The sequence below is a fragment of the Epinephelus moara genome, chromosome 24 (assembly GCF_006386435.1).
Source record: "Epinephelus moara isolate mb chromosome 24, YSFRI_EMoa_1.0, whole genome shotgun sequence".
NCBI lineage: Eukaryota > Metazoa > Chordata > Actinopteri > Perciformes > Serranidae > Epinephelus > Epinephelus moara.
Genome location: NC_065529.1, coordinates 42,318,808 through 42,346,613, shown reverse-complemented (window position 1 = coordinate 42,346,613; position 27,806 = coordinate 42,318,808). Strand labels below are relative to the sequence as shown.

The following is a 27,806-nucleotide window of genomic DNA, read 5'->3' as shown; positions in this document are numbered from 1 at the left end:
ATGGCTACATATGTAAGAGAGAAACTAAAACTAACAGATAGATACAGGAACAGGCCATTCACCTATCAATGCAAAAGGTACTGCAGTAAACAGAAGCGTGTATTCACTTCCTCATCTGTAACCTACTCGGGTTATACAGCCACCACATCGGCTACTGCTAAACCACTGAAGTATGACAAGGAAAAATTTAAAATCAGGATGTTACTTTGCTCTAACATCATCCTGCTGATTCACTTTCAATGTCAGAAAAGCAAAGGCTTTGAGGATGAACTAACTAATGTGTGTCTGTGTCTGGCACAGTAATACAATCATGGGTGACAGTCGGCTGAGGTTGCAACAGGCTACACTTCCTGTAATGGTCTGATGCAGAGCTCACTTTTATTACACATTTCCTCACTGTCTTCACTGACATCTGTCAAATTAAAGTAAAAAACTTCAAACAGAAAAGAAAAAGAAAAGATTCCTCCAAGCAGATCAACTTTATTTTTATTGTAAATCATAAATACAGATAATTCTGTGTGTGAATTACATGAGAATTTATTTCTAGACAGGAGCAAATTAATCAGTGATCAATGGACGACATCCCCTCCACCTGTCTTTGTGGCACATGTCGGACTTCCTGTGAGACAATGGATGGATGGAAAGTGGTTCTTTATCTGACAACGTGAGCTCGTTAAAAGCCTCAGCTGAGAGACATGTCTTCTTTATCTGACAGAGCATGAGACAGGAAGGGAGAGGGACTCATCTGCCTGCCTCCAGCAGCCAGAGGATAATTCACACAGGAAACACAACACAGGCAGATAACTACCGTCAATTTGAGCAGGGGAGACAGAGAGGACGACCGCGATGTAGTTTATCTTCAACAGGCTGTTGCTGCAGTGCACTCTGGGACAGGCTGCAGATGGAGAGGACATCTCAGAGTTGATCTGATAGTAACATCAGCAGAACGTCAGACAGGAACAGGAGAGATAACAGAGACGCAGGGAGACGAAAGCTTGACTTTCAGCCTTGTTCTCTACATTTCCTGTGGAATTATAACTGTTTGTGAACTGAGACAAACCACCAGAGACACTTTCAAGGTACAGAGTGATTTGTTTTATTGTCTATGTGAAATTTTACAGGCCAACCATTAGGGAATTATGGCAGGGCAAGTTTTCCACACTGGGCCACTCATCCACACCCATCAGTGATGTAATGTCCTTCATAATTTAGTAGGTTTCATTACTTATAAGGAACACAGGTGACACGTTACACCCTAGATGTAGTTAGTTATTAGTTATTTGATTTTTAAAATTTTCTCTTTGATGTTTGAAAGTTAAAAGTTAAAAGTTGAAGATGAAATCCTGGAGTTGAAAAAAGCCAGGCCCCTGTGTCCAAGGGCTGTCGGAAATTTAAAAATCCAATAAAGCTCAGTGTAAGTTCAATCAGGAAAACTGTCTTTGTGCTATATTCATTCACAGTTCTCTCCATGTCCCACTCCCATCACTTCCACCAATCAGCTGACTCATCTCACCCCATCTCACCACCACCAGAATCTAGACACCACAGAGTGGATCCCTAATGTACTACATCTTCACCACCCTCCTGGAATAGATGACATCACGATGGGGTCTAATTGCCATAGACTTTTCACATTTCTCATACTTATGTCCACCTGTAGATAAATATTCTTTTCTCTCAGTATAGTTTTGGCGATTCAAAAAAAAAAAAAAAAAAAAAAAAATCCTTAAACATGTGTTGGAACAAGAAACCTAAGCCAAATCAAAAATCATAAGTCCCTCCCCAGTGCTTAAAAAATAAACTGACATGCCTCCCCCTTTTTGCACCCCACCCCCCAACATAAGTAATGAACGGACCCTTAATTTTTTAAAAATGTATTTGTTTACGCTGGCTTGGAGTGGGCTTTCCATCGGACTACAACTTATGTAAATATAGGTGTTCTGTAACCCTTCACACGGTGTTCAAACACAACTCTCTGATTATAATCACTGGTCAATCTACTGAAACTTTTTAACCACTTTAAGTGCCTGAAAATATTTTTAAACTGTCGTACAACATCACTACATGTTTTGGTAACAGGAACATTCTGTCAGTGTTGTTTTGTAGTAATGTTTTGCAGTTTAAATGAATTGCAGGATGAGCCAAAAAAAACATTTCCTCTTTTGTGGATAAGAAAGTTATTAAGTAAGTGTTAAAGTATATCTCTTCTGGACTGTCTGTACTTCCTCCTTAACCACCATCTGATATCTGAGGCTTCTTTCTTGAGTGTCCAACACCTCAATAATGTCAACCTTTTTTTTTAGCTCTCTGAGAAAGTTCAGATCAGGGTGAGCTCTCTCTGATGCGTCACTCATTACCACTTCAGATTCCTGTTGACAGTCTCCCCGTATCTCATCTTCTCGTTGTTAACAAATGTTCGATCCACAGCCTGTGTGTCTCTACGGCCATAAGTACATATACAGTTTGTGTGTCAGTGTATGTCTCTGACCAATATAACATATGCCACACACAGTATATGTACATATACACCACATTTTTAAAAATAAAGCACCAATGGCAAAAAAAAAAAAAGCTGTAATAATCTTTCATCAGCCAGTGCATGTGATATTGATCAGTAGAGACCCAATCACTGTGACATCATGCTAACAACAACAGTCACTTGCTGGTAGACAGCTGGCAACTGATTTCAACTGTGGAGATATGTGAAAACGGCAAAAAAAAAATAATTCTGTTGTCATTTTCAGCCGTAACTGTAACATTTAAAGATATATAGTTTAACACAGGTGTAACTGTCTGAGACATTTTTACTGAAGTTTAACTGAACTGCTTTTCATGTTGTCTGTCATAATTTTATTAACATTGGTCGCACCTGTTGCATTATGGGCTGAGGCAGTACGGCGGCAGAGAGCTAACATGGTTGCAAAAGAAGTACATATGGCCCCAAAATAATAATATTCTGCATTGTCCAAGAGGCGCACACGGTAATTGTCATTTTGCACCTTTATTTGGTTTGTATCTGATTATAATATTTGTTTATCAGAAAACCCATGTGAGAGACTATTGTTGGGCATGTCTAAATGCTGGATATTTGTTGAGCGACTTTAAGTGATTAAGATATTTGTATTTCAAACCTTGTTTTTATGGTTTTTATTTTTGTAGTTTTCATGGTGTCTGCGGAGGATTTAAGGATGGAAATAAAATATTTGATTAACCAAATCTAGTACAGTACATCAGCAACTCCAGTGTTCTGTGAAGTAAAATTACTGTTTTTGTCAATGGAGACTGATGGCTTTGAGATAACGACTTTAGTTTCCGCTGGAAAGGGCTGTCTATTGGCAAGGTAAGGTAGTGATAATATTTTAAATATAGCTTTCACTTAAACCTATATTGATTTTTTTTAGGTGGGCCTCTTTTTTGGCAGCTCCACTTAATCAGCTGAGGCAGTGTTTGCTCAGCACGTTTTATTTTACGTACATGACATAGGTATTTTTCTACCCAGAGGTTACTGTTAGCAAACATCACGATTCAATCTGTAGTTGCTAAAGTGCTAAAAAGTGCCAGCAATTATTGCTAACAAAGTTAGCTACTTAAAAGTAAAATATAATTTAAAAACAAAAAGCTACCAAAAGATAAAGTAAATAATTGATAAAGTTGATTGAATTAAGTTTTAATGTATTTTATTAAATGAATGGTGGTGAAGAAAAAAAATTAAAGCTAAATGAAAAGTAAAAAGCTTTATATATAATTTTACACACAATTTTAATTATTTAATTAGCTGATATTATTTTGTTCATGTATTCAGTTATATTTTTGACTTGTCTGATACTAAATTTGGTCAGTTTCAGGACTCCATACTGTTTCACAGGTGTAGTTGTAAACAGAGGTGACAGACGCAGGTGAGTCTCTGAGTTTATTTCCATCTTTAACAGGAACATGTTATGAATAATCTACTGTAACAGAGTATTACTGAGTACTAGCAGAGTAATAACAGTATCAGGTCCATCAGGTTAGTAGCAGAGATGTTTGTTAGTCACAGTGTTGTTTTAAGGCATTTCCATTGCAGATACAGGAGCATTCCACCCAATAAAAGCTTCATCACTTTCCAGCAGCAACACTTTATTTTGAGACAATAAAAAGCAGACGCTGCGTCCGAAACCACACGCTACGCACGACATACTCAGTATGTGTAGCCTACAAGCCTTAAATATACTTTTGTGTACATAAACAGTAGTATGTGTCTTTTTGGAAGCACTGAGCCGTAATAACCACGTTACTTCCTGTGAGCCTTGCCGGTTAGAGACGCATTACCGTGATAACCCATGCCAACTTCAGCTCTACCAGCAATTTAAAATGATGATTTAAAAATATATTTCGCTTGGCAAAGTGCAATCTTACATTTAAATTTAAGTGCTATTGACGGTACAGAGGTGTTTTGGTGACTGTCCACCATCATCTGTTATGAACACTGTCATCTACTGATAATTGGTCATGGACTTCCACGTCCCAATACGACGCACAAGGTACCCTGGGTGCTTTGGTTGTTAACGTTCCTGGACGCCATGTCAAGTTCTGCCTGTTACATGCATTGTTTTCTTTCAAAATACACTTACGTTTTCACAGGAAATTGACTGTTTACATACAGTCTCTTTCAAAATAAACGCACTACGTTGGTACAACACCCCAAATTGACGTTTTTTTTTCCTTCAACAACAAACACATGTGGTTGGGTTTAGGAAAAAAGAACAAGGTTTGGCTTTAGAATCTTACGGGACATGAACACTGCTTTCTTGGGCGAAAGTCAGTGTTTGTTGGACCCATTCACCACCTCTCCCGCCCGCCATAGTTGGACTTTCACCGCCTAGACTTTTGTCCTTGTCACGCTGTTTCCCCCTGACGCCCCCGGGCGCAGTTAGATACCCGGCATCTAACCCACTATTATTATCAAGCTGCAATTCCTTTTATTTTCATAGTCAGTGACACAAGTTGAACCTTCGACCTCGTCTTCACATTCGTCACAAACATGGAGGACTCAAGCGGTGAAACTTTGCAGCCTGAAGTTGAGTTGACAACCTACATCAAGTTCAAGACACCCAAGGATGATCCTTTTGAGGTTTTATGGTGGTGGTGGGACGAGCATGCTAAAATGTTTCCTAACCTGCAGTGATTGCACAAAATGTCACCATCCCAGCAATGACTGCAGCCAATGAAAGAGACTTCTCCTCCACTGGATTTGTAATTCAAGAACAGAGGACTTAGCTTAATATGAGGGACTGTAGCCTCTGTGTGTTTAATCATGGGTGTTGGTCAGGTCGCAGGACTATTATTAACGGGTGTGGGTGGGTGTGGCTTTGACTTAGACTTAATGACGGGTCGGTTCTGGTACTGAGCTTTAAGGGTATGGGTGGGTGGAAATCAGAAATCAGATGCAATTTGTGTACTAAGGTTTCAAACAAAACTAAATAGCATGTTAGGACGGAATTTCGGACACAGCCAGAGTCACTTTAACTTGGAGTTCATGAAAGCTCTGAAAATTTACAGACTGCTGAAAAGTGTTGCGCAGACAACAGAAAAAAAATAACAGCTTAAAGAATCAACCACCAAAGATAAACAATAAGCAGCATAGATATTATCAAATGCAGAATGGAAGGAATATTTAAATCAGCTAATATATGTGGTTACATAAATATAAATATATGAAAAATATATGGCCATTTACATAATAAAACCTGTAAACCTGAAGTGGCTTTGTCCTTTATGTCACAGGTAAACTGGTTAAACTGAAAGCAGTCAGCATAGTGATGCCCACACGCCCTCTATAGGAGGTCTGCTGTACTGCAGGAGGGCCGTTTAAAGGGGCAGGCTGTGTATTTGTGTTCTGACGTTAAATGTTGATGTCAGCTTATGTTCAATAGTAAATTCAAGTTAATCTTTGCAGCTTTTTTTGCAATTTGGTCAAAATAAAAAATATTTTCTTTTTCATCAACAACATATATTATTAATATATTCAAGAGGACCAGAGCAAGACTCTGACACATTTCAATCTGTATTTGTGTTTTTAATGAATACATTTATGTCTTCTGATCCACGTGGATCATGAGGGGTTTTGAATTAGTTGCTATGACGATGTTGCAGTTATGTACAAACCTTTTTTTTGTATTTCTGGTGCAGCTGCAAGTCTCAAACACTGTACTGAGATCTGACAGTTGCTTTATGATACAGCTGTTATCAGGTGGAAAACATAAATCACCAAAAGTATTTAAGGTCTAACAGAGCCGAACAGCATTTTGTGAAAGCACCAAAGAGATTGACTAGACTTTAGACGAGGCTAAAAGTTGTAAAAAATGATCATAGCTCATTGAAAGGTATAAAGTAATCACAAGCACTGGAGATACATGTTTCGGGTTGCTACGTGGATATTTCAGCTGTCGGCTCAGTAAAGTTTCCTACCCAGAATGCCCTTCAGCGAGGCAGCTTCACAGAATAAGAGGTGATTGGCTGAGAGTCAAAGAGACAGAGAAACAGTCTTAGAGGCTTTTATGGACCTCACACAGGACAGGAAACATTAAGCGCTTGGCGAAGCTTAATATTTATAATAGTGTTATGATGTCATTGCTTCTTAAAATATCAGAGTTTTCTTTGCCATTTCTTTAATGGCTGAATGTGACAAACTTTAGTTTATTTAATGCTTCTTGTTCCTGACACTTCACACTGTCAGTGGTGCCACCAAGGGGTGGCCAGGGGGGGCACAGCCACCCAGATATAATCACTGACCACCTAGACCACCTTATACTCATATGTTACTTTCATTTACAGTTCCACCTTATCATTGCTCCAAGCAAAAAAATTTCTGGTCTTACTTTTCGCCATCTCCGTAGTACTATTATCTGTAACTAAGCAACCAACTGCAAAGTAGACGATCTACTTCCTGTTTACATTGTTATGCACATGCCCAGTATACGTAAATGATCATGTGATAGGCGTTCTCAGGTGTGTTAGTGTGGACGGAGATTATTTCTGCAACAGTGCTAAAATGCTTATGTGAACCAAGTGTTTGCATATGGATGAAAGGGACGTGTCCCGACCAATATCTTAGGAGGACAGAAATGTCCCTAACAATATTTGAGTGAACTTGTTTGGAGTATCGCCACTGTAACAGCTCTGTGCATGAAAATATGGGACAAATCGTGCCTTGTACTGATTCAGCCTGATGAGAAATGTTTCAGGTAGTTTCAATATTTCTCGTCTGATGAGGAGCAGCGGACGGTGGCTTAAACTTTGCCTCCCAAATGGGGATACCATCATCATAATACACAGCGGACGACAGGGCAGGTAGATTCTTTTTTTCTTGAAACATTTTGGCTTTATTATGGCTAAATTGCAGTTTATTACATTATATTATATTATATTATATTATATTATATCATATTATGTTATAATATATTATATAATATTGTATTTTCATAGTATCACAACTTTTTTCTTGGCTTCTCAGAGAACACAAATACGTGGGATGTGTTTTGAATGTGCAGGAACTTTTGACATGAGCATAAATATCTCTGTAACAAGGTGCCATGTGCACATTTTACTTCCCCAACCAAGAGACACTGGACAGAAATGTAAACTCTGCCAACATGTGTGGTGACTCAACAGGGACTATGTTAAATTAGAAGTTGATCTACAAGAGCAGACATATTTGAAAGCAATACAGATGCCTAAGAGCCTCACTGCATTAAATTCCATTACAGTCTATTTTTATATTTTGAACTGTTACAAAGAGCCTGATTTTTTTTTTACATTAATAAAGACATTTACACCATAAATTGGTGCATAAAAATCACCAGAATGCAGAAAATAAAACGTTGATGCTCAAAATGTCCTGGGGGAGAACCCCCATACTCTCTGCTTAATATGTGTCCCTCCTAATGTTGAGGTGAAACCTGCTCCCTTGGTCACTTTTTAAACTGTCTGAGTTTATTGTCCTGTTAGCGACTGAGCTAACTAACTCGCTAACAACAGCTCTTTAATGAAAGAAATGATTTACAATCCCGAGGACAAAATGCAAGAGAAAAAACATCCAGTACAGAGAAATAGAAAGAAGCATTATTGTGTCTGATCAGCACTGGCGTGTTAGTAGTTAGCATGCCATGCAGCTACAGTGGTTCACCAGCTCATCCTGTAAGCAGTCAGTACATCACCGAGCTTCTAGACCAAAACATTTAGCGAAGACAGGGACGAATTTTGCTTCAACACTTCCTGGTGTGACCCGTCCTTCAGACAAACAAAGGCTTTTGTTACTGGAGTCACAACAGCCTCGTTGTGTTTGTGTTGAAGCGTCTGATCTCAGCAGTTTAAACACTGGAGTGGTTTCTACCTTCATGTAACATTAAACCACAGAGAGAAGAGCTCAGGTAGAAACCAGGTGAACCACATTCTTTTGTTATTGAACTGTGTTTCTGCTTCCCACACAGAGCAGCAGGTCACTCCCCCCGTCACCTGATCGCACACAAATGCAATATCACACAGCACTCATCATAAATGTAACCTCAGTGAGATGAAAACTTCATATCTCCTTTTTTAAATTGCCCCCCACATGTGACTGGCTTTTCAAGGCGTTTTCATACATGCTACGATTGATTCAAACTGTCCCCGAGTTTGATTTCCCTCCCCACCCACTCCCTTGCTGCTCAGCATTCACATTAGTAACGTTTTGTACCTGACTACACTTGCAGAGTCATCACCTGCGGGGCGGCAGTGGCTCAGGAGGTAGAGTGGGTCATCCACTAGTTGGAAAGTTGGCCGTTCGATCCCCAGCTGCTATAAGCTGCACGTCAAAGCATCCTTGGGCAAGACACTGATTCCCAAATTGCGTAAGTAAGAGCACCAGTGTGTGAGCGCATGTAAATGTTTAACTGAGTAGCGGGTGGCACCCTGTACAGTTCACCTTGTAAGGCAATATATGAGCACAAGTGCCATTACGTGACATTTTTGCTATGCTACAGCGTAGAAAAGGTTGCAGCAGACAGGCACTGCTGCCTCAAGGACTGTCAAATGTAAACTAGCGAGGCAAATCTCTGTTCCCACATGGAGGTAGAGCAGCTGCTGTCAGGCACTGGAGCTCTCCGCTTCCTTCCAGATCTCCAACTGCAGGTTGAAGGGAACAGTGAGGCCAGATCCAGGTCTGTCAGCGATGGGCTGCCTTAAGGCATCAGTATTAAACTGAGACTGTTTCCTAACTTGTTAAATCACCTTGTAGTCACATTGAATAGCAGTACAAAGTACAAACACAGTACAAAGTGTTCACACTAGTCAAACAAACTGGACTTTGGGGTCAAGCGTACTCAGATCTGGGCCTGGTCCCTGATGTGAAAGCTCCCTTACATATCATCTGATCTGTTCACATCTGGAGAAATTAAAACTCCTGCTTGCTCTCAAAAAAGCTATAATTTGGAGATATGAGGTTTCCATGCAATACTGAGGACATCAAATGGCACATACTGGCATGTGTTTTCAGTAAACTGTAACAGAAGAATATCTTTGGTAAGTGGTCATGGTGTCAGAGACATTACGGCCGACACAGGTGTCCACACTGAGACAATAATCAGATACAGACGGTCAATTTAACTATAATATTTCAGTCTTAAATTTGGATACCAGCAATTCAGTTCTCCTCTTGTGAAAGATTTGTCTAGTTAAAGTATAATTCTTGATATGAAGGTTATTATTTTGTCTCATCAGGACACCTGGTGGCGCATCACGGCGTCCTAAAAGGAGGTAGAGTCTGAACTGAACGGACAGTTCTGGAAACACAAAGAGAAACAGATGAATCCCTCCAGGAGTGTTTCGTTAGTGTGGAGCACTTACTAATCAAATATTAATGTCAGCACTGAGAAAGTTGTTACTCTCCCTTTTGTTGTGAAGTTTCAGTTTGGCATTCATTTCAGGCAATTTTCTAAATTCAGTTTTCATCACAGCGAATAAATGTGTGTGTGTTATTGTTCATATAACATGCAGATTTCTCCACAACACTGGGACCTGACTACTTTGGGATCCCAGTGAGCACCACCAGAAAGATCTGTGCAGTGACTGGTTAAAAGTTGTCCTGGAGGGAGGGCATGGATTAAAAAAAATAAAATAAAAAAAGAGAAAATGGTAGTTTGAGACGGTGTGTGTGTGTGTGTGTGTGTGTGTGTCTACAGGATGACACAGCAGCAGGTTGCTGGGTAATTGTCGGCGCTGACTTGGTTCTCGTTGCCGTAGACGTAGTAGACGTGGGAGTCGCCTTTCCACTTGTAGTTGACCTTGGTGATGGGGATCAACTCCACCGTCTGCCTCTGAGGGGCAAAGAGAGAGGGAAATGTTAAAGGAACAGTTTCACATTTTTGGGTATCACTTGCCCTCTTTCTTTCTGAGTGTTAGAAGTTAAAAACAGTACGAGGACAAAGCATGTGCAAATTTGCAACTTTTGTCTTCTTGTTTTTATTTACTGCACCACTGATGGCTTTGTTTGCCTTTTCATTTTCTCTTACTCTAATGTTTTTTAAATATACTCCACCATCTCCCTAATGTTTGACTTCCCCTCTGGGTGGCACCCCAGGCATCTGCCTTCATCGCCCACGGGAAGATCTGTCAGTGGTGTTAGACTCTGACTGATGATCTGTTTACAGAGCAAACAGTTCAACTTTGTGCTTCAACTGAACTTTCAACTGTTTTCTTTTCACGTTTCAACTACTGTCTCATTTTTCAATAAACAACTCCAATCTAAACTCTCTTCAGCTGAGTCCTCAGTTCAATTAAATAAGTTCACTGCAGCAGGTATGAGTCACATTTGTTTCCCCGACACATTTTAAGACTCCCAATTAATCAATCAATCAATCAATCAATTTTATTTATAAAGCCCAATATCACAAATCACAATTTNGTTCAATTAAATAAGTTCACTGCAGCAGGTATGAGTCACATTTGTTTCCCCGACACATTTTAAGACTCCTAATTAATGCATGATGTTATCCTACATAAGCACTTTACACATCTTCACAGACACCATATTTATGACAGTAATGCCTGACATCACTCATTCATATCGACCTAATCTCTTCCAATCTTCCTGCACTCACATCATCTTTACTGAGAGACTGAGAAATATTTAGACTTCTATTATCCTGTTTCACTCCTGTCTCCTGACTTGATATCTGCACAATCACTCAAAATTATGTTGCTTAGACCAGTGGCTCCCAACTGGTGGGTCACAGTCTATTCTGAATGGACTGCAAGTGACTCTCAAACATGTCAAGTTTGTAAAAAACACACTTTATTTAGAAGTACAGTGAATTTCTGGCACAGAGCTTCTATGTTGAAGTGCTGTCTTCTACTGTAGAGTGAGTGAATAATGGACAGCTATTTGACACGTACAGCAAACTAGCTCGATGACAGGGCCAAGGAGAAATCTGGACCCCCTGGCTGGATCAGTTGGACCACTGACTTAAGCCCTGTTTCCACCGAGCTGTGCGGTACAGTTCAGTTCAGCTGAGTTCAGTATGCTTTTTTTTCCATTTCCACTGTGAAAAGTTGTGGATGTTCCCAATGGAACCGTTCTGTACTGTCCCCATGTTTGGTCCCCCCTCTGTTGGGGTACCTAGCACACAAATCTGGTACTAAAAGGTGGAGCTGTGAACACTGCAGTCTGATTGGTCAGTAGAGGACGGTCACTCTGCTCAGGGCTGAGTTGTGTCTGGTTTTGAGGCTCATGTAACCACTGTTCATACTGTGGAGAGTTTTATTCGTTAACTGTAACTATAATATAAAGGATGTTTTGCTGCCTCTCACAGCAGCTGGAGTCTGAGGAAAAATAATTTAAGTGGGCCGACTGCCGGCGACTTTTAAGGTGGAATGTTAACTTGTAATGTTACTCAATGCATGAGTTGACGACTTGAATCCATCAACACACCTTGAATTTCACTGTGACAACTTTGACCGTCACTTTAGTTTTTATACATGCATATATTCCAATCTTCACTCGGAGGAGAAAAAAAAGCATCAAAGAGCGTTGTTCCTGTGAGCAGGTTATAAACCCCTGAGCTTGCCTGGGAAGGACTAAATGCACAAAGCGACTATTTTCAAATATCCCATGGAGAGAGACTCTCACTGCAGCCTGTTCTATTTTGTTCTGAAAATGTCGGCGTGCAGCCTCGTTCTGTGGACGATAAACGAGGTGCAGACTGATAAAGGAGGAAATACAGTGAGTGCTGGACGGAGCAGTGAGTGACAACAACCCCGCCCACATTTAAGATTACTGTTTGCAGTGGAACCGCTAGGGTCTAGGTACCATGTCTGAAGGGTTACTGTTGGTTCCAAAGGTACTATACCGAAAGTGTTTGGTGAAACAGGGCATAAGACTACAAAGATTGATTTCATTTACAGAAATGACAAAAAAAGAGGGGCCTTAATGGTAGCTGAAGTACATTTTATCTTTTCATAATTTGGGTTTTTCCTGAATGTTTCAGTCATGCAGTTGTCTGCTGACCCACCTGCTGCAGGATCCTGGAGGTCTGGGCGTACTTGCTTTGGTGTTCTCTGATCAGACGGTCAGAGGCCTCAGAGATGGCTGGGTTTGGGAAGCCGATCAGTGGGTAGAGCTGAGAGGAGACAGACAGAGAGACTAACACTCAGTGCTGACAGTAAAACAGGCAGCTAACAGTAGCAACGTCCTTAAATCACCCCATGACCTCAGCTGTATTTGAGGAACATAATGAAGGGAGGAGAGTCAGGGTTTCCTGTTTGAGATAAAACAGGCAGTTTTTTTAGTTAAAACCTTGAGACTGTAAATTTAAATGCAATTTTAGTGTGTGTGTGTGTGTGTGTGTGTGTGTGTGTGTGTGTGTGTGTGTGTGTACCAGACTGGTTGTTCTTGAACAGCTCCTTCCCGCTCACTGAGCGAAGATCATCGACCTTCAGACCAGAGTTCTGCTCGATCACGTGGTCCTCCACATTGTTAGTCCTTAAACACACACATACACAAATACACTGTATTTACAAGGCATTTATTCATATAAAAAAACACACACACAGGTAATCATATACACACATACATAATTTTAATCAGTTATTTAAATTGGAAACAGTGTGAAGTATTCTATCAGGTTAAATTAACATCATGCAGGTTTATCTTTCCACCACCAGAGGTCACCAAAGTCTGATCTATGACATCACCACTGCTCACCAGATCCTTTTGATAATTTATGAAACTACATTAAAGCCACTGTGTGTAAAATTCAAACAACAAATTTAAAATCATTTTTATGTCATGAGATTTTGTCAAGGACCATTAGAACCTCGTCAGTGACCCTTGGAACCTCCTCAATGACCACTGGAGGAGCTCTGAAATCCCCAGTGAGCCCTTGAAGTTATTTAAAGCTCTATAAACCCCCCTCAAGGACCACTGAAACAACTTATGATATAATTCAGGATCACTGAAAACTCTGCAACAACCCCAGGAACCTTCTTCAGGACTACAGGAACATATTCAGGGACCACTGGAACATCTCCCAGGATCACTGGAATATCAAGGACTCAGGGAACCTTCTACAGGACCCTTGGAAACCTTTGGAATCCCTCAAAAGACCACGGGAAAATCTTCAAGAAGCTCTGGAATCCCCAAAAAGCCCTGGAAGTGATTTAAGGCCTAGGGACCCCTCTCAGGGACCAGTGGAAAATCTTCCAGAACCATTGTGACATACTCAAGGACCACTAAAAACTTCACAATGACCCCATGAACTTCCTTTAGGACCACTGGCACATTTTTAGTGGACCTGAAATATCTCCAAGGACCACTAGAAACCTTCTCAAGAACCTTTGGAAACCCCTGGAACATCACTATAGTCTACTAGAAAATCTTGAAGGAGCTCTGGAATCTCTCATGAGCCCTGGAAGCTATTTATGGCCCCATGGACCCCCTCAAAGACCAATGGAAAACTCTCCTGGAACATTGTGGAATATTCCAGGACCACCTCAGCAATGACCCCAGGAACCTCCTTCTAGGACCACTGGAATATCAGGGACTCAGGGAACCTTCTCAAGGACTGCTGAAACCCCCTCAAAGAGCCCTGGAAGGTCTCCTGGAATGTCCTTTAAATCCTCTCAAGAACCCTATAGAACATCTTCAAGGACCTCTGGGACAATCAATGGCCTGAGAAACTCCCTAAGGTCACTTAGAACCTCCTCAAGTACCTCTGCAACACCCTCAAGGTCTCAGCAAACCTCCTCAAGGACCTTTGAAGCCCCTCAAAGACCCCAGGACACTTTTCATTGACTTCTTAAACTTCATCTCCATTGACTCCTGAAAACCTAATGAAACATTATAATGATCTCTGGAACCACCAGCAAACCCTTGAACCTCTTCAAGGCTCCATAGAAGCTTCTCAAGGACCACTGGAATCTAGAACTCCAGGACCGGACCCCATAACAGCTGTAGTATCAGTACTCACCACTCCACTTTGAGCTGGATGTAGGTCAGCAGCTGTCGCTTTCCTTCACAGGTCTCACACTCCTTCGTTCCCCGATTATCACACTTGTTACAGCTACACACACACACACACACACACACACACACACGGTCAGACATGACACACATGTTTCACATTCTTCAGTGATATGATCGCAGTGTATTGACAGTACAGTGCCATTTAAAGGGCCATACCGCTTTTTCTCATGTTCTCTCTCACAGTTAGTCAAAGTGCGGCCCACTGGCTAGTGGCGGCCCTCAGAAACATTTTGTGCGGCTCCTTAACACGACATGAAATGCATGTATTAACCATTCGCAGAGGCGGTCCTGGCTAGTTTTACGCCCTGGGCGAAGCGTATACTTTCAAGCATGTACTTGAAATTGCCATCATGGAGGCGAAGCTCCTGGACCAACTGGTGGTGCTCAGTCGCTCAGTAGGACCAGTGGACTCCCTGTAGTTAGAATTCATTTTTTGTTATGCTCAGCCTGACGACAGACAGCAGGTTGTCAAACTGCCCCTGAGTCATCCTAAAATATGCCTGGAAAATGACACCATCATGGAGGTGAAGCTCCTGGACCAAGTGGTGGTACTCCCATGATCCTCCCTTTTGTTAAGGGTCTCATGTACCCACACAGATCTCTGTTTCCCTGTGCCCAACAAACTATTTACTGACAGCCTCTCACCCTCGACCAGAGCTACAGCACGTACCCTCTGCCTCAACATTTTAGGGACTAGATACTGATTCCTGTGAAATAAATAATAAACAATAGATTCATTATACGGGAAGGTTAGGGTAAGTAGGTGATGGGGCGGTTGCCTGGCAACAATAAAAAGGCGCAGCAAGTGTTTTTCTACTAGTGGCATTTGATTAAAATAAATAAAAGCCATGGCGTGTGCCTCGTGTTATGCAACCTGCAAAATGCTTTCTGTGTGATCCTGTGTAATTGGGGCCTAAAAACATAGCGACCAGTCGACTCGAAGGGCGAAGCTGAGCCACACATGCACTTCCTGCATAGTATGCCTTTAATACTCTGCCTGGCTACTGCATCAAATTGCGCCGCTCTGATTTAACTCTGTCATGTTAAGAATGAAAACTTGAAAGCAACAGGTTGCATGGCAGCTAGTGGCACCTTGTGAGTGTCGCTGGAATTAACGTCATTAATGCTACCTCTGTTAGCTTAAGTTAGAGATTTTGGTGGACAGTCCACAGTTTAACATGGACGAGAGCTGGAAAAGCCACTACAGAAATAAATGCTGTATGGTTGAGGAGAAAAGGAAATTTCAGTTTAAGTCATCGGCCTCATTCTCCGTCCTTGAAGGCATCGCTGCAGAGAGATTACATCGCAGGATTTGTAGTAAATGGATCAAACATGCAGAAAAAGAAGCCTGGCCCTTTTAGTGTGGTCATTTGTGGATCGTAGAGAATGGACAGGGAAAGAGACGGGGATGACATGCAAAAATGGTCACAAATTAGACTTGAAGGTCTTATGGTTATAATCTTTAGGATTTTCATTAAATCAAACCTTGTTTTTTTTATTTTTTTAAGCAACAGTCGTTCAATGTATTTATATTCTGTAATAAGGTCTTGTAGTTTACAATGGCAAAGTACACCATTCACGCCCTGGATTCTTCCCACACACAAGGGATTCAAAGAAACTTAAATCTTAAGGATTAAAACTTTAAACCCCTGAGTCAGCGTTTCCAACCTTTTTGGCATGTGACCCCCGCAAGAGAGAGACATATACATAAATCTGATAAGGCATGACGGAAAACATGACATTTCTCTTTCATTACTTGTCTTTGCCTGTAGCATTGCAGCGAGAGCAGCTCTCATTATCCCTCATTCCTGTGCCGTTACACACCCAGCATGGTTTCTACAGACAGAGAGAGAGAGAGACACACACACACACACACACACACACACACACACACACACACACACACACGATTATATTTGTTGATTAATCTACTACATCTTCATCTTCTGATATTATATCCTCATCAAACTTCTCCTGTCTTCAGTGTTGTTATATATGTGTAAACTGTAATCACTGTAGTTTACTGTTACTGATTATATGAACAAGTGATTGAGTCTTCTTACTCCATTTCCCTGGCACTCATCGCACGGCATCATCCCCGTGGCATGGCAGCTGAAGCACTCCTAAAACACACACATACATACACACACACGCAAAGTTAAAAATACATTTACTGTCTGTTGGAGTCACACTAACGTACTGGCTGCGCTCCAAATTCCATACTAACACGCTACTTAGCATGTTAAAACAGTATGGGAGAGTTTTTAGTTTGTAACCCTATGCCAGCATAAATATCCCATAATGCAATGCAGCAGACAACAACGTTCATAACAGACAATAGTGGACAGCAACTGAGGCAGCTCTGTAACATCAATAACACTTTCATTTAAGTGTAAGTATGTAAGAACATTTCACTTTTTAAATTGCCAGTAGAGCTGAGGCTGGGACAGGTTACCATGGTTGCATGTCTCCAACAATTGACAGGAGGGCTTTGAGAAAGTGCGTGGTAATTACAGTTCAGTGTGTCCGAAACACAAATGTATAAAGAGAAGTGGATAATGTGCTGAAGGGTGGGCCCCATTCATTCAGGCACTACTTCCTCATCACTAGGAGTGGAGCAGGTACGCTAGAGACTTCTGGAGACTTTCAGTTTAGTGCTCTGTTAACTTGAATGGGGATACAATGATTCAATAGTGCAGCTGCTGTAAACTTTACATACATTATCGGACCAAATGGATCAAATCCTGATAATCCTCAAATTCCCCTGATTTACAGACCTCTCTCGCACAACATACTGACCCAAAATCAAAATACAATTAAAAATTCTTCCATAACTTTTTGTCTAGGCCCAGTTAATATCAGTGATAATATGGGGTTGTCACAAAATCCCATGACACACCTCAATCTGCATCATGGCACACCATTTGAGAATCACTGAACTAATTCAAGGTCCTCTAGAACTACAATAAACCTCTAGGACCCTCTCAGAAGAACCGAGGAACCTCTTCAGGGATCTCTGACACCGCCGACAGCTCCTGGGAGCTCGTTAAGGCCCCATGGAACCCTCCTAAGGGACCACTGTGACAGGCTTGACACAGCTTAAAAAGGACCATCCAGTATTTTTCATCTTGGATCCTGTTTTCCCATGTTTTTGTGTCTGAGTGACTGACGGAGACGACAGTTTTTGAAAGTGGTCCATTACTGAGAGGGAGCGCTACAGCTGGCAGCAGCCAAAAAGGCTCAGTGTAACCACCCCTTCAATTTATGTCCATTCAAAGTGTTTGGTTTTTAGATTGTTATTATGAGTATCTTACAACATTATGAAAGAACCCTACAGAGAAATGAGTCTTTCGCTTCTTCCTTTCTGTTTTGTTTCCAAGTTTCACTACGAAATGACTTTTTCACACCGTTGGAATCAGCTTAATATTCTGCTATGACATTACAAATCTTTTAGATAAGAGTAAGATACTCTCCGTACTCAAACACAACAAACTTTCACCGGCACTCCTCTCTCCATCTCTCATATTTCCACTGTTTTCTTCCAGCAACAAGTTACCTCTCGTATGATTTCATAATGAAACTTATCATTAGCGAGGTTTAACATAAAACAGACTGGAACAAGCGAAAGCTACGGAAAAACTTTTCATTTCTCTGAAGGGTCCTTTCCGTAACGTTGTGCGACACTTATAATAACAATCTGAGCCTGTTAGTGTCAAAAACAAACAGTTTTAATGCACATAAATTAATGGACCACACCTGCCCAGAGTGGTTACTAGGGCCTGACCGATTTATCGGCCGGCCAATTTAATGGGCCGATTATAGCCATTAGAGAATAATCGGCAATCGGCCAAAAGTTGGCAGATTGACGCCGATGTTAACACTTATATTTTCATCACTAAAAAAAAGCTGGTAATATGGTGTTAAACCTACCTCTGTTAAATTGGCAATAATAAGAAGAACTCTGGTACTGTGAACATACATCTGAATGTCTGTGCCTTTTTGCACATCATATTTTTGATTTATTTTGTGTTCAAATTTTTCATATGCTGCTTGTTCCACACAATTTCTGATAATAAAAGTATTTGAAAATAGTAAAATGTTCTTCCTTCAATTTATATCTTTGTAACGAGTGTTTGAACTATATTTAAGCCATCAAAAACAGGTATTTCTGGGGGTTTTTAAATTGAAAAACGTAAAAATTTAATCGGCCAATATATCGGTTATCAGATTTTTTTATTCCATAATATCGGAATCAGCATCAGCCCCAAAAAATCCGTATCGGTTGGGCCCTACTGGTTACATTGCAGCCTGTTTCGTCACTGCCAGCCATGCTCTCTCAAATACTGAACCAATTTCAGAAATTGTTGTTTCCACGAGAACAAAAACATGAAAAAACAGGGTCCATGTTGAGAGTTCTCCTCTATGAACGCCTGGAACCTATTCAAGGACCCCTAGAGGCTTTTCAGAGACCTATGGGACCTCCTCAAGCACCATCTGAATCCTCTCACCCTTGAATGTTTTTCTCAAGGACCTCTATCACCTCCTCAAAAACTCCAAAAATATTCATCCTCTAAACTCAGAGAAACCTGCTCTCTGATTGGCTCGATTGGCCGTCAGCTGTATGTTAAAATCAAACAATGTTCAGGTCAACAGTTACATGACACAGCAGGTTACTACGGCGACATGGATATCTCCTATTAACCGATTACCCGGATGGAGGAGGTGTAGGGCACGCGGATCTCCTCTGTGAGATTAATAAAGAGGCTGGGAGTCTTGGTGGCCTGGATCTCCCAGGGCCGGGGGGCGGTCTGGGTGTAGAAGTCAGCCGGCTCACCTGTGAATCACACAAGAGAGACGTCACACCCACCTGTTAATCAAAAACACCTGACACCTGCTGCCATAGTGATGTCATCTGGGTTATCTCAGCCTGGACTTGGACACTTGACACTAGATTTATAAGTCAAGATGTGCCTGTCTAAGGGCTGATACACGTCATGTCTTTTACCACCGGGAGAATGTATGGTTGGGTGTTGGGTGCTACTCTTGTGCCAACTTTTAAGGGTGCAGAGACAGGTGGCGCCTCCTGTTGCTATGTGACCATAACCTGCTAATTAGAAATCCAGAGTTCTTCCAGGTGATGTTCTTTAAGTGTGTAAGCAATTAAATTATCATCCTTGGTGTGGGACAGGTTGTGCAGCTTTGGGCAGACCTACACTAAAGTGATGAACATGATATGACAACTTTGTCTATCTCAGGGCGCAGCTGTAGCACCCTGACAAATAGGCACTTGGAAGTGCTTGCGTGCCACCATGGCGTCACTCTTGCTTTTGAACACACAATCCACGGGTCTACATACGTACATACAACAATGGATGTGAGGGTGCAAAAAATGCCGCATGTGAACGGCTCCTAACAGGCAGAAAGATGATAATCTAATGAAAGACACTACCCAAGTGTATTATGGGAAATAAAGGTTTGTGGAATTTGATCCACACTAAGGACTAAAGCTGAGGATATCACGGGCTCTGCTGCACAGATTTTAACCATTTTTGTCAGTCAAAAACAACTTCATGAAAATGAAACACTGAATCATTGGAGGACTGATTTAATGTGACTGAGAACTGTTTCTCCTGTTGGTGTGTTCAAAGACACTCAGGTATCTGTTGTATGAGATTAGGTTGTTAGAAAGCAACCTTTTAATACAAGAAACAACCAAATTCACATCAGTATTTCATCACATGGAGATTGTTCTGCCTATTTGTTTGTCTTACTGAGCAACACCCAGAACAACTCTTTATGCTTAACTCACTTCTTCAAAGAGCTGTTTGAAGGTTCAGACTTTGTTTCAGGATTAAAGAACACATGACACAGGCAGTTAAACTTCCTGGGAAACAATTCATTTCCATCAGCTCTACTTACGATGTGTGTGTACTAGTGTGTTTAACCAAAAAGTCCAACCAATCAAGTCACCATAAATTGTCCCATCTTTCTGTCTGTGTTAGATCAAAAACCAACCTGCCTTTCTCGCAACAACTGATGTATCCCATTGGTTTACACTCATTAACTTACAGGAATTAAATAACATTAAAGGGACAGTTTGGCCCAAAATCAAAAATAGTAATCAATAATCAAAAATGCCTTTTCTCCAATATAATGGAACTAGATGGCACTCAGCTTGTGGTGCTCGAAGTGCCAAAAAAATACATTTGAAAAACTCAACAGCAATGTCTCTTTCTATAAATCATGATCTGGTTACTCAAGATAATCCACAGACCTTGCTGTGAACAGTTTCAAGTGGGAACTATTTTCTTTTTACCACACTACACCAGCCAACCATAACCCCTAGCACCACTGAGCTAGCTATCGTTACAGCTCAGCTGAGGAGGATGCCACTAATGTTTACATCTCTTGCTGTCACGACTATTTACCTCTCGTTCATAAGTAAATGCACACTTCCTTCTGTGCAGTGACACGCTTAGCGGGTGTAGTTTGGTAGAAAGAAAATAGTTCCCATATGAAACTGCTCACAACAAGGTCTGTGGATTATTCTGAGTAGAAGGGTCATGATTTCTGGAAAGAGACATTGCTGTTGAGTTTTTCAAATGTATTTTTTGGCGCTTAGAGCACCGCAGGCTGAATGCCATCTAGTTCCATTAAATTGGAGGGAAGGCAGACAAAAAAAATCCAGATCTATAAAGGCACTACAGGTAAGAGGAAAAGTATCTTTGATTTGGGGGTGAACTGTCCCTAAGGATGCAATGACACCAATTCACTGCACTTTCATGCTCAGAACAGAGTTCAAGTTGAACAAACAAACATAACAGCATCATGCATAATTCAAATATAATGCATGCATTTCATGTCACAAAATGTTTTTGAGGGCCAACACCAGCCAGCAGGCCACACGTACTAAATGGTACTGTACTGTCAATACACTGCGATCATATTACTGAAGAATGTGAAACGTGTGTCATATCTGACTCTGTGTGTGTGTGTGTGTGTGTGTGTGTGTACCTTCATGAGGTTTGTGGGCCCACTCAGTTGACCTGGACTCAGTGAACGTCTCCAGTCGATACTGCAGAACAGAAAACACACATCAGTTATAGACACTACACGTGCAGAGTTTCAACTTTGTTACAAATAGAAACAATAACAACATAATTATAACTTTTTAAAGTAAAAGATAACAACAAAGATACAGGTAACAGAAACAGAAACAGCAATTGAGCAATGGTTATGTTGAAATCAGTGGATTTAGGAAACTGAATTCAGAGAAGACAGATGGTCCAGTCACGCTCCGTTCAACATTCAGTATAGATTACATGATTTTGATTTTATTTTATTCAGTTTGACTTACAATTCAGGAGGATCTCTAAATAATCGTCCATAAATCAGCTTAGAAATCATAAACAAAATACACTTCTCGTGACTCCGGATCTTGCCTAAGAATCATCACATTTTTAAGTTTTCTTCAGTATCAAACTGATCCAGTATTAACTGTCCGAACATCCATGGGAACGTTTCAAACAAGAACTGCCAACTGCTAATTCAGCATAACCTTTAAAACTCAAGTTGTGCCCACAGCTAACTGACTGACTCTGTGGTCAAACATTATGAGAAATGAGGAGCCAACTCATGGAGCATGGAAATCCCCCAAATTAAAGCTAGACAAAGAATAATAAGGGAGGGGAGGGCATTATCGAGGAGTGTTGGAGGGCTCAGCTGTCTTAATTTAAGACTGGTGTCAGACTTTGAAAACGCCCTGGTCCACACTGCTGACGCTTCATCAGTTCCCTATTTTTCCACCATTACAGTTTGTTCACATTTTAATGTCGCATGAGAGTCTCTGAGGTCCAATGACAGTCATGTGAGAGTCATCAGAGTCCCACAATTAAAGTGTTTATAAACTGCCGTGAAGTGATGTCATAGTGTCCTCAAACTGTCTCTGTGTGGACACATGCAGTCCTTCAAACGTGCAGCACGGAGAGGCAGCAGAGACCTGATACTCCGTGTGTGTCCCTGGTATGAACATATGATATGTGATCTGGGTGAAGAAGGCCGCACATGTAAATGAAGCAGAACTAACTACATTCAAAATGTGATCATATGGCCCCGACCACAATGTGATCAGATCACAGTCGCTCCATTCAGTAGTCTGGCCTGCTGGTCTTATGTATAATTTTATTTTTTTTATTTTTACTTCATTTATTGGTTTAACTCATGTCTTATTATAATTTTAACTGTTGGTCTTTATTATTGTATTATTTCATTCTTACTTTTACTGTCTTATTAGAGAGGGGATAGGAAGTTTTATTTTGGCGTCGTTGGGCAAAAATCCCACGACAAACTTTGAGCACATTGTAATTTAAGCAGACGTCTGTACCTCCTCTCAGCTCTGTTTTCAGAATGAGGGTGTTACAATTGGCTGCTCCAAAAGATGTAATGGCGGAGAACCCTGCAGATACCCTCCTCAACACTAGGTGGCGATATGCGTTGTTTCAGCAGGTTAATACGGCCCCCTTTCCGGTTGACCTATTACGTCACTTAATAATAAACAACTGGAGTCTGGCGGCAGACCGGCATTTTCGAACAACAGCAAGATGGATAATCGTACAGCTTTGTTCATCTCGTATGTAATGTACTGATTGTGCAGATAAGGTGCACGCTATCCCTCGTGGTCATGGTGATTTCGAGAGGCAGACAAGAACGCCGTATGCTGTTGGAGGGCTACAACAATAGCATGTCTTGTCTGTTCCGGGGTCATACGCCAGTGCGGGGGGTGTGAAGCATGCGCACATGCATTGTCTAGTTTAACTCCGATTAAGGCGTATACATGCCGGAGAAAATCGAATTCCAATCGCATTATCTGGGTGTCTTAATCGGAGTTGGAGAACTCTGATATTAGTCGGAGTAACGCGTTTACATGCACTTCAGTTGTCCAGTTATAGTCGGATTAAGGCAATAATTCGGTTTTTTCAAGTGTCATGTAAACGTACTAATTGTGATTCCACCTGAAATGTAATGTGCTATACAAATAAAATTTTGCTTTTGCTTCAATGGTTCTGGGCAGACAGAGCACGACCAGAGCATCCTTCAGTAACAAACACACCAGTAACAGCATCATAAAGAGTGTGAACGTCAGGTCACCCTGTAGGTGTTGAACGGCTCCATGCCGGTGATGACTCCATCTTTGGCAGGACTTTCACTGTAGCAGCACTGAGAATTCGCAAAGCTCTTGAAAGCCTCACGAGCCACATCCTCTGACAGAGTGGGGATGCTGCAACACACACACACACACACACACACACACACACACACACACACACAGAATCACATCATGAGTTAAACCAGAATATTCTCTGAACGCCATTTTTTAATCTAACAAACACAGAGCCACATCAGCATCTCATGATTGGCTGGTGAGATAGGTGATGTCAGGCCTTACTTCCAGTCCTCAGGTACAGGGCCAGGTTGGGGCGGGGCTATGGGCTCCATGGGCATAGGAGGGGGCAGGTAACCTCCTGCAGCAACAAAAATAAATCTTCATTGTTCATTTCAGATTGGGAATGTGGGAGAGTGAGGGGGGATGACATGCAACAAAGTGCCAGGGGCTGGAATCGAACCCGAACCTCTGCGGTGGACTCAGCCTGTATGGGGCCCACACTCTACCAGGTGAACTAAAGGTGGCCCCAGAAACACAAAGTTTAAGCTGTTGCAACTTCATGAATGTTATGTGAAGAGTTGTAGGCTGGACTCCTCTTACCTCCTCCTGCCACAGTGCCTTCGTAGCCGGGCACATTTCCAAACATGTTGGCCGCAGGGGCGGAGGGAGGGGGATACACAGCTGGAATAAATAACAGGAAACAGTTCAAAATAAGTGAAAACACTTGTTTAGGTGGAGTGAGGACACGCAAGGCCTTTAAAGGAAAAGCTCAACATTCTGGGAAATACTCTTGTTTTCTTTCTTGCACTGGAGCTGGATGAGAAAATCGATACCATTGTAATTGTTCCGTAAACATGAAGCTAGAGCCAGCAGCTAGTTAGCTTAGCTCAGCATAAAGACAGGAAAGGAAAGGAAAGGAAAGGAAAGGAAAGGAAAGGAAAGGAAAGGAGGTGGTCATGATGGGGAGAAGGGGGTATGAAAGGAGAAAAGAAGCTAGAGAGGGGCCGGAGAAGGTAGGAAAAGAAAGGAGGAGCTATAGATAGATAGATAGGCAAGTAAAAGAGGAAGTAGGACAGGACAGGACAGGATGTGGCTACGAAGGGTAGAAAGGGGTATGTAAGGACAGATAAGCTAGATAAGGAGACAAGGGGATAGAAAAGGAGGAGGTATATTAGGAGAGGACAAGGTAGGAGAGGGAATAGAGAAGGGGAGGAGGTACGAAAGGAAATGAGGAGATAGAGAGGAAAAGAAGTAGATAAAAAAAGAGGAGGTAGGAAAGGACAGGAGGAGGTAGGACAGGGAAAAAATAGGTACGGAAGGAAAAGGTAAGGTTAAGAAGATAAGGAAGAAGTACAGATAGAGAGAAGGAGGTAGGATAGGAAAGAAAAGGAAATGAAATGAAAGGAAAGGAAGCAAAACAAGACATAACATAACAAAACAAAAGGAAAGGGAGTGGTTATGAAGGAAAGAAAGGGAAATGAAAGGACATATGTAACTAGAGAAGGAGATGAGAGGGTAGGAAAGAAAGGGAGAAGGCACAAAAGGAGAGAGGAGGGTAGGAGAGGGGATAGAAAGGAAATGAGGAAGTAGGAGAGGGCGAGAGAGAAGATGTAGGAAAGGAAAGTAGGAAACACAATGGAAAAGGAGTAGACAGGAAAAGAGAAGAGAAAGTAGGAAAGGAGAGGAGGAGGTAAAGAAGGCAAAGAGGAGGCAGAGGAGTGGATGAGATAAATGACAGGAGGAGGGAGGAGGACAGAAAAATAACAAAGAAAAGAAGATGGTAAGGAAGGAAAGGGGAAGGTACAGATGGAGAGGAGAAGGTAGGAAAGCAAAAGAGAGAGAGAGATTTTGCAGGGGTGGTGGAGGAAGTACGAAAAAAGAGGAGGGAAGGAGGAGAAAGTACAAAGGGACAGGAGATGAAGAGGGAGAGGAGGTAGGGAAGGAAATGAGGTAGGAAACAGGTGGAAGAAAAGGTTTAGGAAAGAAAAACATGAGAGACAAAAGAAAGGATTTTATAGGAAAAGAAAGGGGAAGTCAGAAAGGAAAGGAGGGGGCAAAGAAGGTGAAGAGGAGGAGAAAGGAAAGGAAAGGACAGGAAAGGAAAGGAAAGGAAAGGAAAGGAAAGGGAGCCAAACAAAACATAACATAATAAAAAGACAGGATGTGGTTATGAAGGGGAAAGGGGGTATGAAAGGACATATGTAGCTAGAGAAGGAAACAAGAGGGTAGTAATGAAAAGGAGGATGTATAGTAAGAGAGGAGAAAGTAGGAGAGGGGATAGAGAAGGGTAGGAGGTGAGAAAGGAAAGGAGAAGGTGAAGGTGGAGGAAAAGATGCAAGAAAGGAGAGGAGGCGAGAGGACAAGGAGTAGATAGAACTAGAAAAGAGGAAGTAGGAAAGGAGAGGAGGAGGAAAAGTGGAGGCAGAGGAGATGAAGGACAGGAGGAGGTAGGACTGGAAAAAAGGAAGGGAGAAGGTTTTAGAAAGAAAGACAGAAGAACAGATGGAGAGAAGGAGGTAGGAAAGGAAAGGAAAGGAAAGGAAAGGAAAGGAAAGGAAAGGAAAGGAGGTGGTTATGACGGGGGAGAAGGAGGCTAGAGAAGGAGATGAGAAAGTAAAAGAAAGGAGGAGATACAGAAGGAGAGGAGAAGGTAGGAAAGAAGGAAGGATGAGAAAGGAAAGAAGGAGGTACAAAACAGGTGGAAGAAGAGGTGTAGGAAAGGAAACAGGAGATACACAGGGAAAGGGAGTAGATAGGAAAAGAAGAAGGAAGTCAGAGAGGACAGGAGGGGGCAAATAAGGCAAAGAGGAAGTAGAGGAGTGGAGGGGATATAGAAGGGCAGGAGGAGGTAAAGAAGGAAAGGAGAGGAGGCGGGGCAGGAATAAAAGAGGAAGAGAGAAAAATCAGTGTGTTTCTGTTTATTATAATGTTCATATTCACATTAGTTCCGCATTTTCACGTCCCATTTTACTGCAGTTTAAATAAAGAATATGTGTTGACTATACAGAGCAGAGATCTGAGACTTGAAAGGAGACATTTAATGAATTAAATTTAACTAATAAAGTGTTTTTTCTTTAATATTCCAGCCCATATCAGATCATTTCTACTCACAATCTGTTTAAAAGCTGCAAAATCTTTAATCCAATTATAATCGAGGGGCGACTCCACCTGCAGACATCACCTCCACCAGGTCTAAATAAAACCCCGCCACACTTTGACACCTTAAACCGGGTTTAAATGTACTCCAGTAAACAGAATACAGATTTATAACGTGTTGAAGTTGTATTTGTTTCTTTATGTAAGTGTTTGCGGGAAGCTGCAGCCGTGCACTCCTCCTCCGCCTCCTCCTCCTCCTGCTCCTGCTCCTGCAGCCTGACGGTGTCCTGCAGCAGCAGCTGGGTGGTGTTATGGTCAGTGTGGTGACCTGTGTCATGTTGTGTCCTGTGGTGTGTGTCAGTTCTTACCTGCGCTGGTCATCCTGCTGCTGTTTGATCAGTTACTGTATCAATAATCCAGACAGTCTTCCCCTTAGCTCCACACCACCGTTACAAGGGTCCACTCCACACAGCGTCAACAGGGCACGACTTCCGGTGAAACCTTAAAAACTAAAAGTCTAACTAACTTGACTTTTCAGGTCTTTTTTCTCTCCAGATTTTTACCACTTAAATAACACAGATGTTTAATCTTAATAAGTATTTTTCTTAGTGGCCAATGTGTCTGAAATATATTGTGAAGTAAGTATCGACACATTTTGAAAATAGGTCTACAACCCACCATATATAAAGTTAAATATGATATGAAATGAAGTAGAGGTGCAGAGTACAAATGAGGAAGAAACACATTAATGATCAGGGCATCAGTTACATAATTTAAATAAGGAGCAATGAATCATTTTTTTTCTAGTGTATTATTTTATTTTTATTCTAAGAGAGAATGGTGTCTGTATCTGTCTTGTAAATGCACTAATTTTCATCATCATTTCATTGCATTTGTATATTTACCAATACTTTCTTTATTCATATGTATTTACTTATGATCTTTGCAAACTGACACCACCCTTAATAAAATGCTTTAACTAGAAGCAATGAAATAATGTATGGAAAGGTG

At 41.4% G+C, this 27,806-nt stretch overlaps 1 protein-coding gene and 1 long non-coding RNA gene across 2 annotated transcripts; one reads left to right on the top strand and one right to left on the bottom strand.

Annotated features, from left to right (window-relative positions):
- The first annotated feature begins 943 nt into the window (after window positions 1-943).
- LOC126385895 (uncharacterized) lies at window positions 944-4,699 on the top strand. The gene is made up of 2 exons (XR_007569456.1): window positions 944-1,079; window positions 1,461-4,699. It is a non-coding gene; the product is annotated as an uncharacterized LOC126385895 (long non-coding RNA).
- On the bottom strand, window positions 3,898-27,269 carry LOC126385894 (protein SSUH2 homolog). Its single transcript, XM_050037926.1, has 12 exons — window positions 27,164-27,269; window positions 24,300-24,380; window positions 23,982-24,057; window positions 23,684-23,813; window positions 21,551-21,611; window positions 19,246-19,370; window positions 16,600-16,659; window positions 16,293-16,372; window positions 14,481-14,573; window positions 12,891-12,994; window positions 12,525-12,655; window positions 3,898-10,331 (listed from the first exon to the last, which is right to left on the bottom strand). Exons 1-12 carry the CDS (start codon window positions 27,174-27,176, stop codon window positions 10,191-10,193), a joined length of 1,095 nt encoding a protein of 364 aa, XP_049893883.1. The 5' UTR covers window positions 27,177-27,269; the 3' UTR covers window positions 3,898-10,190.
- Between the last annotated feature and the right edge of the window lie 537 nt (window positions 27,270-27,806).

Bases quoted from the DNA above. Each gene is read 5' to 3' on its own strand.
- LOC126385894 (XM_050037926.1), bottom strand. The intron at 16,373-16,599 runs GTAAGAAGACTC...CTCTGTCTGTAG, and splicing joins ATGAGTGCCAGGGAAATGGA to AAACCATGCTGGGTGTGTAA. The intron at 12,656-12,890 runs GTACACACACAC...ACTGAGTGTTAG, and splicing joins GTTCAAGAACAACCAGTCTG to TCTCTCTGTCTGTCTCCTCT.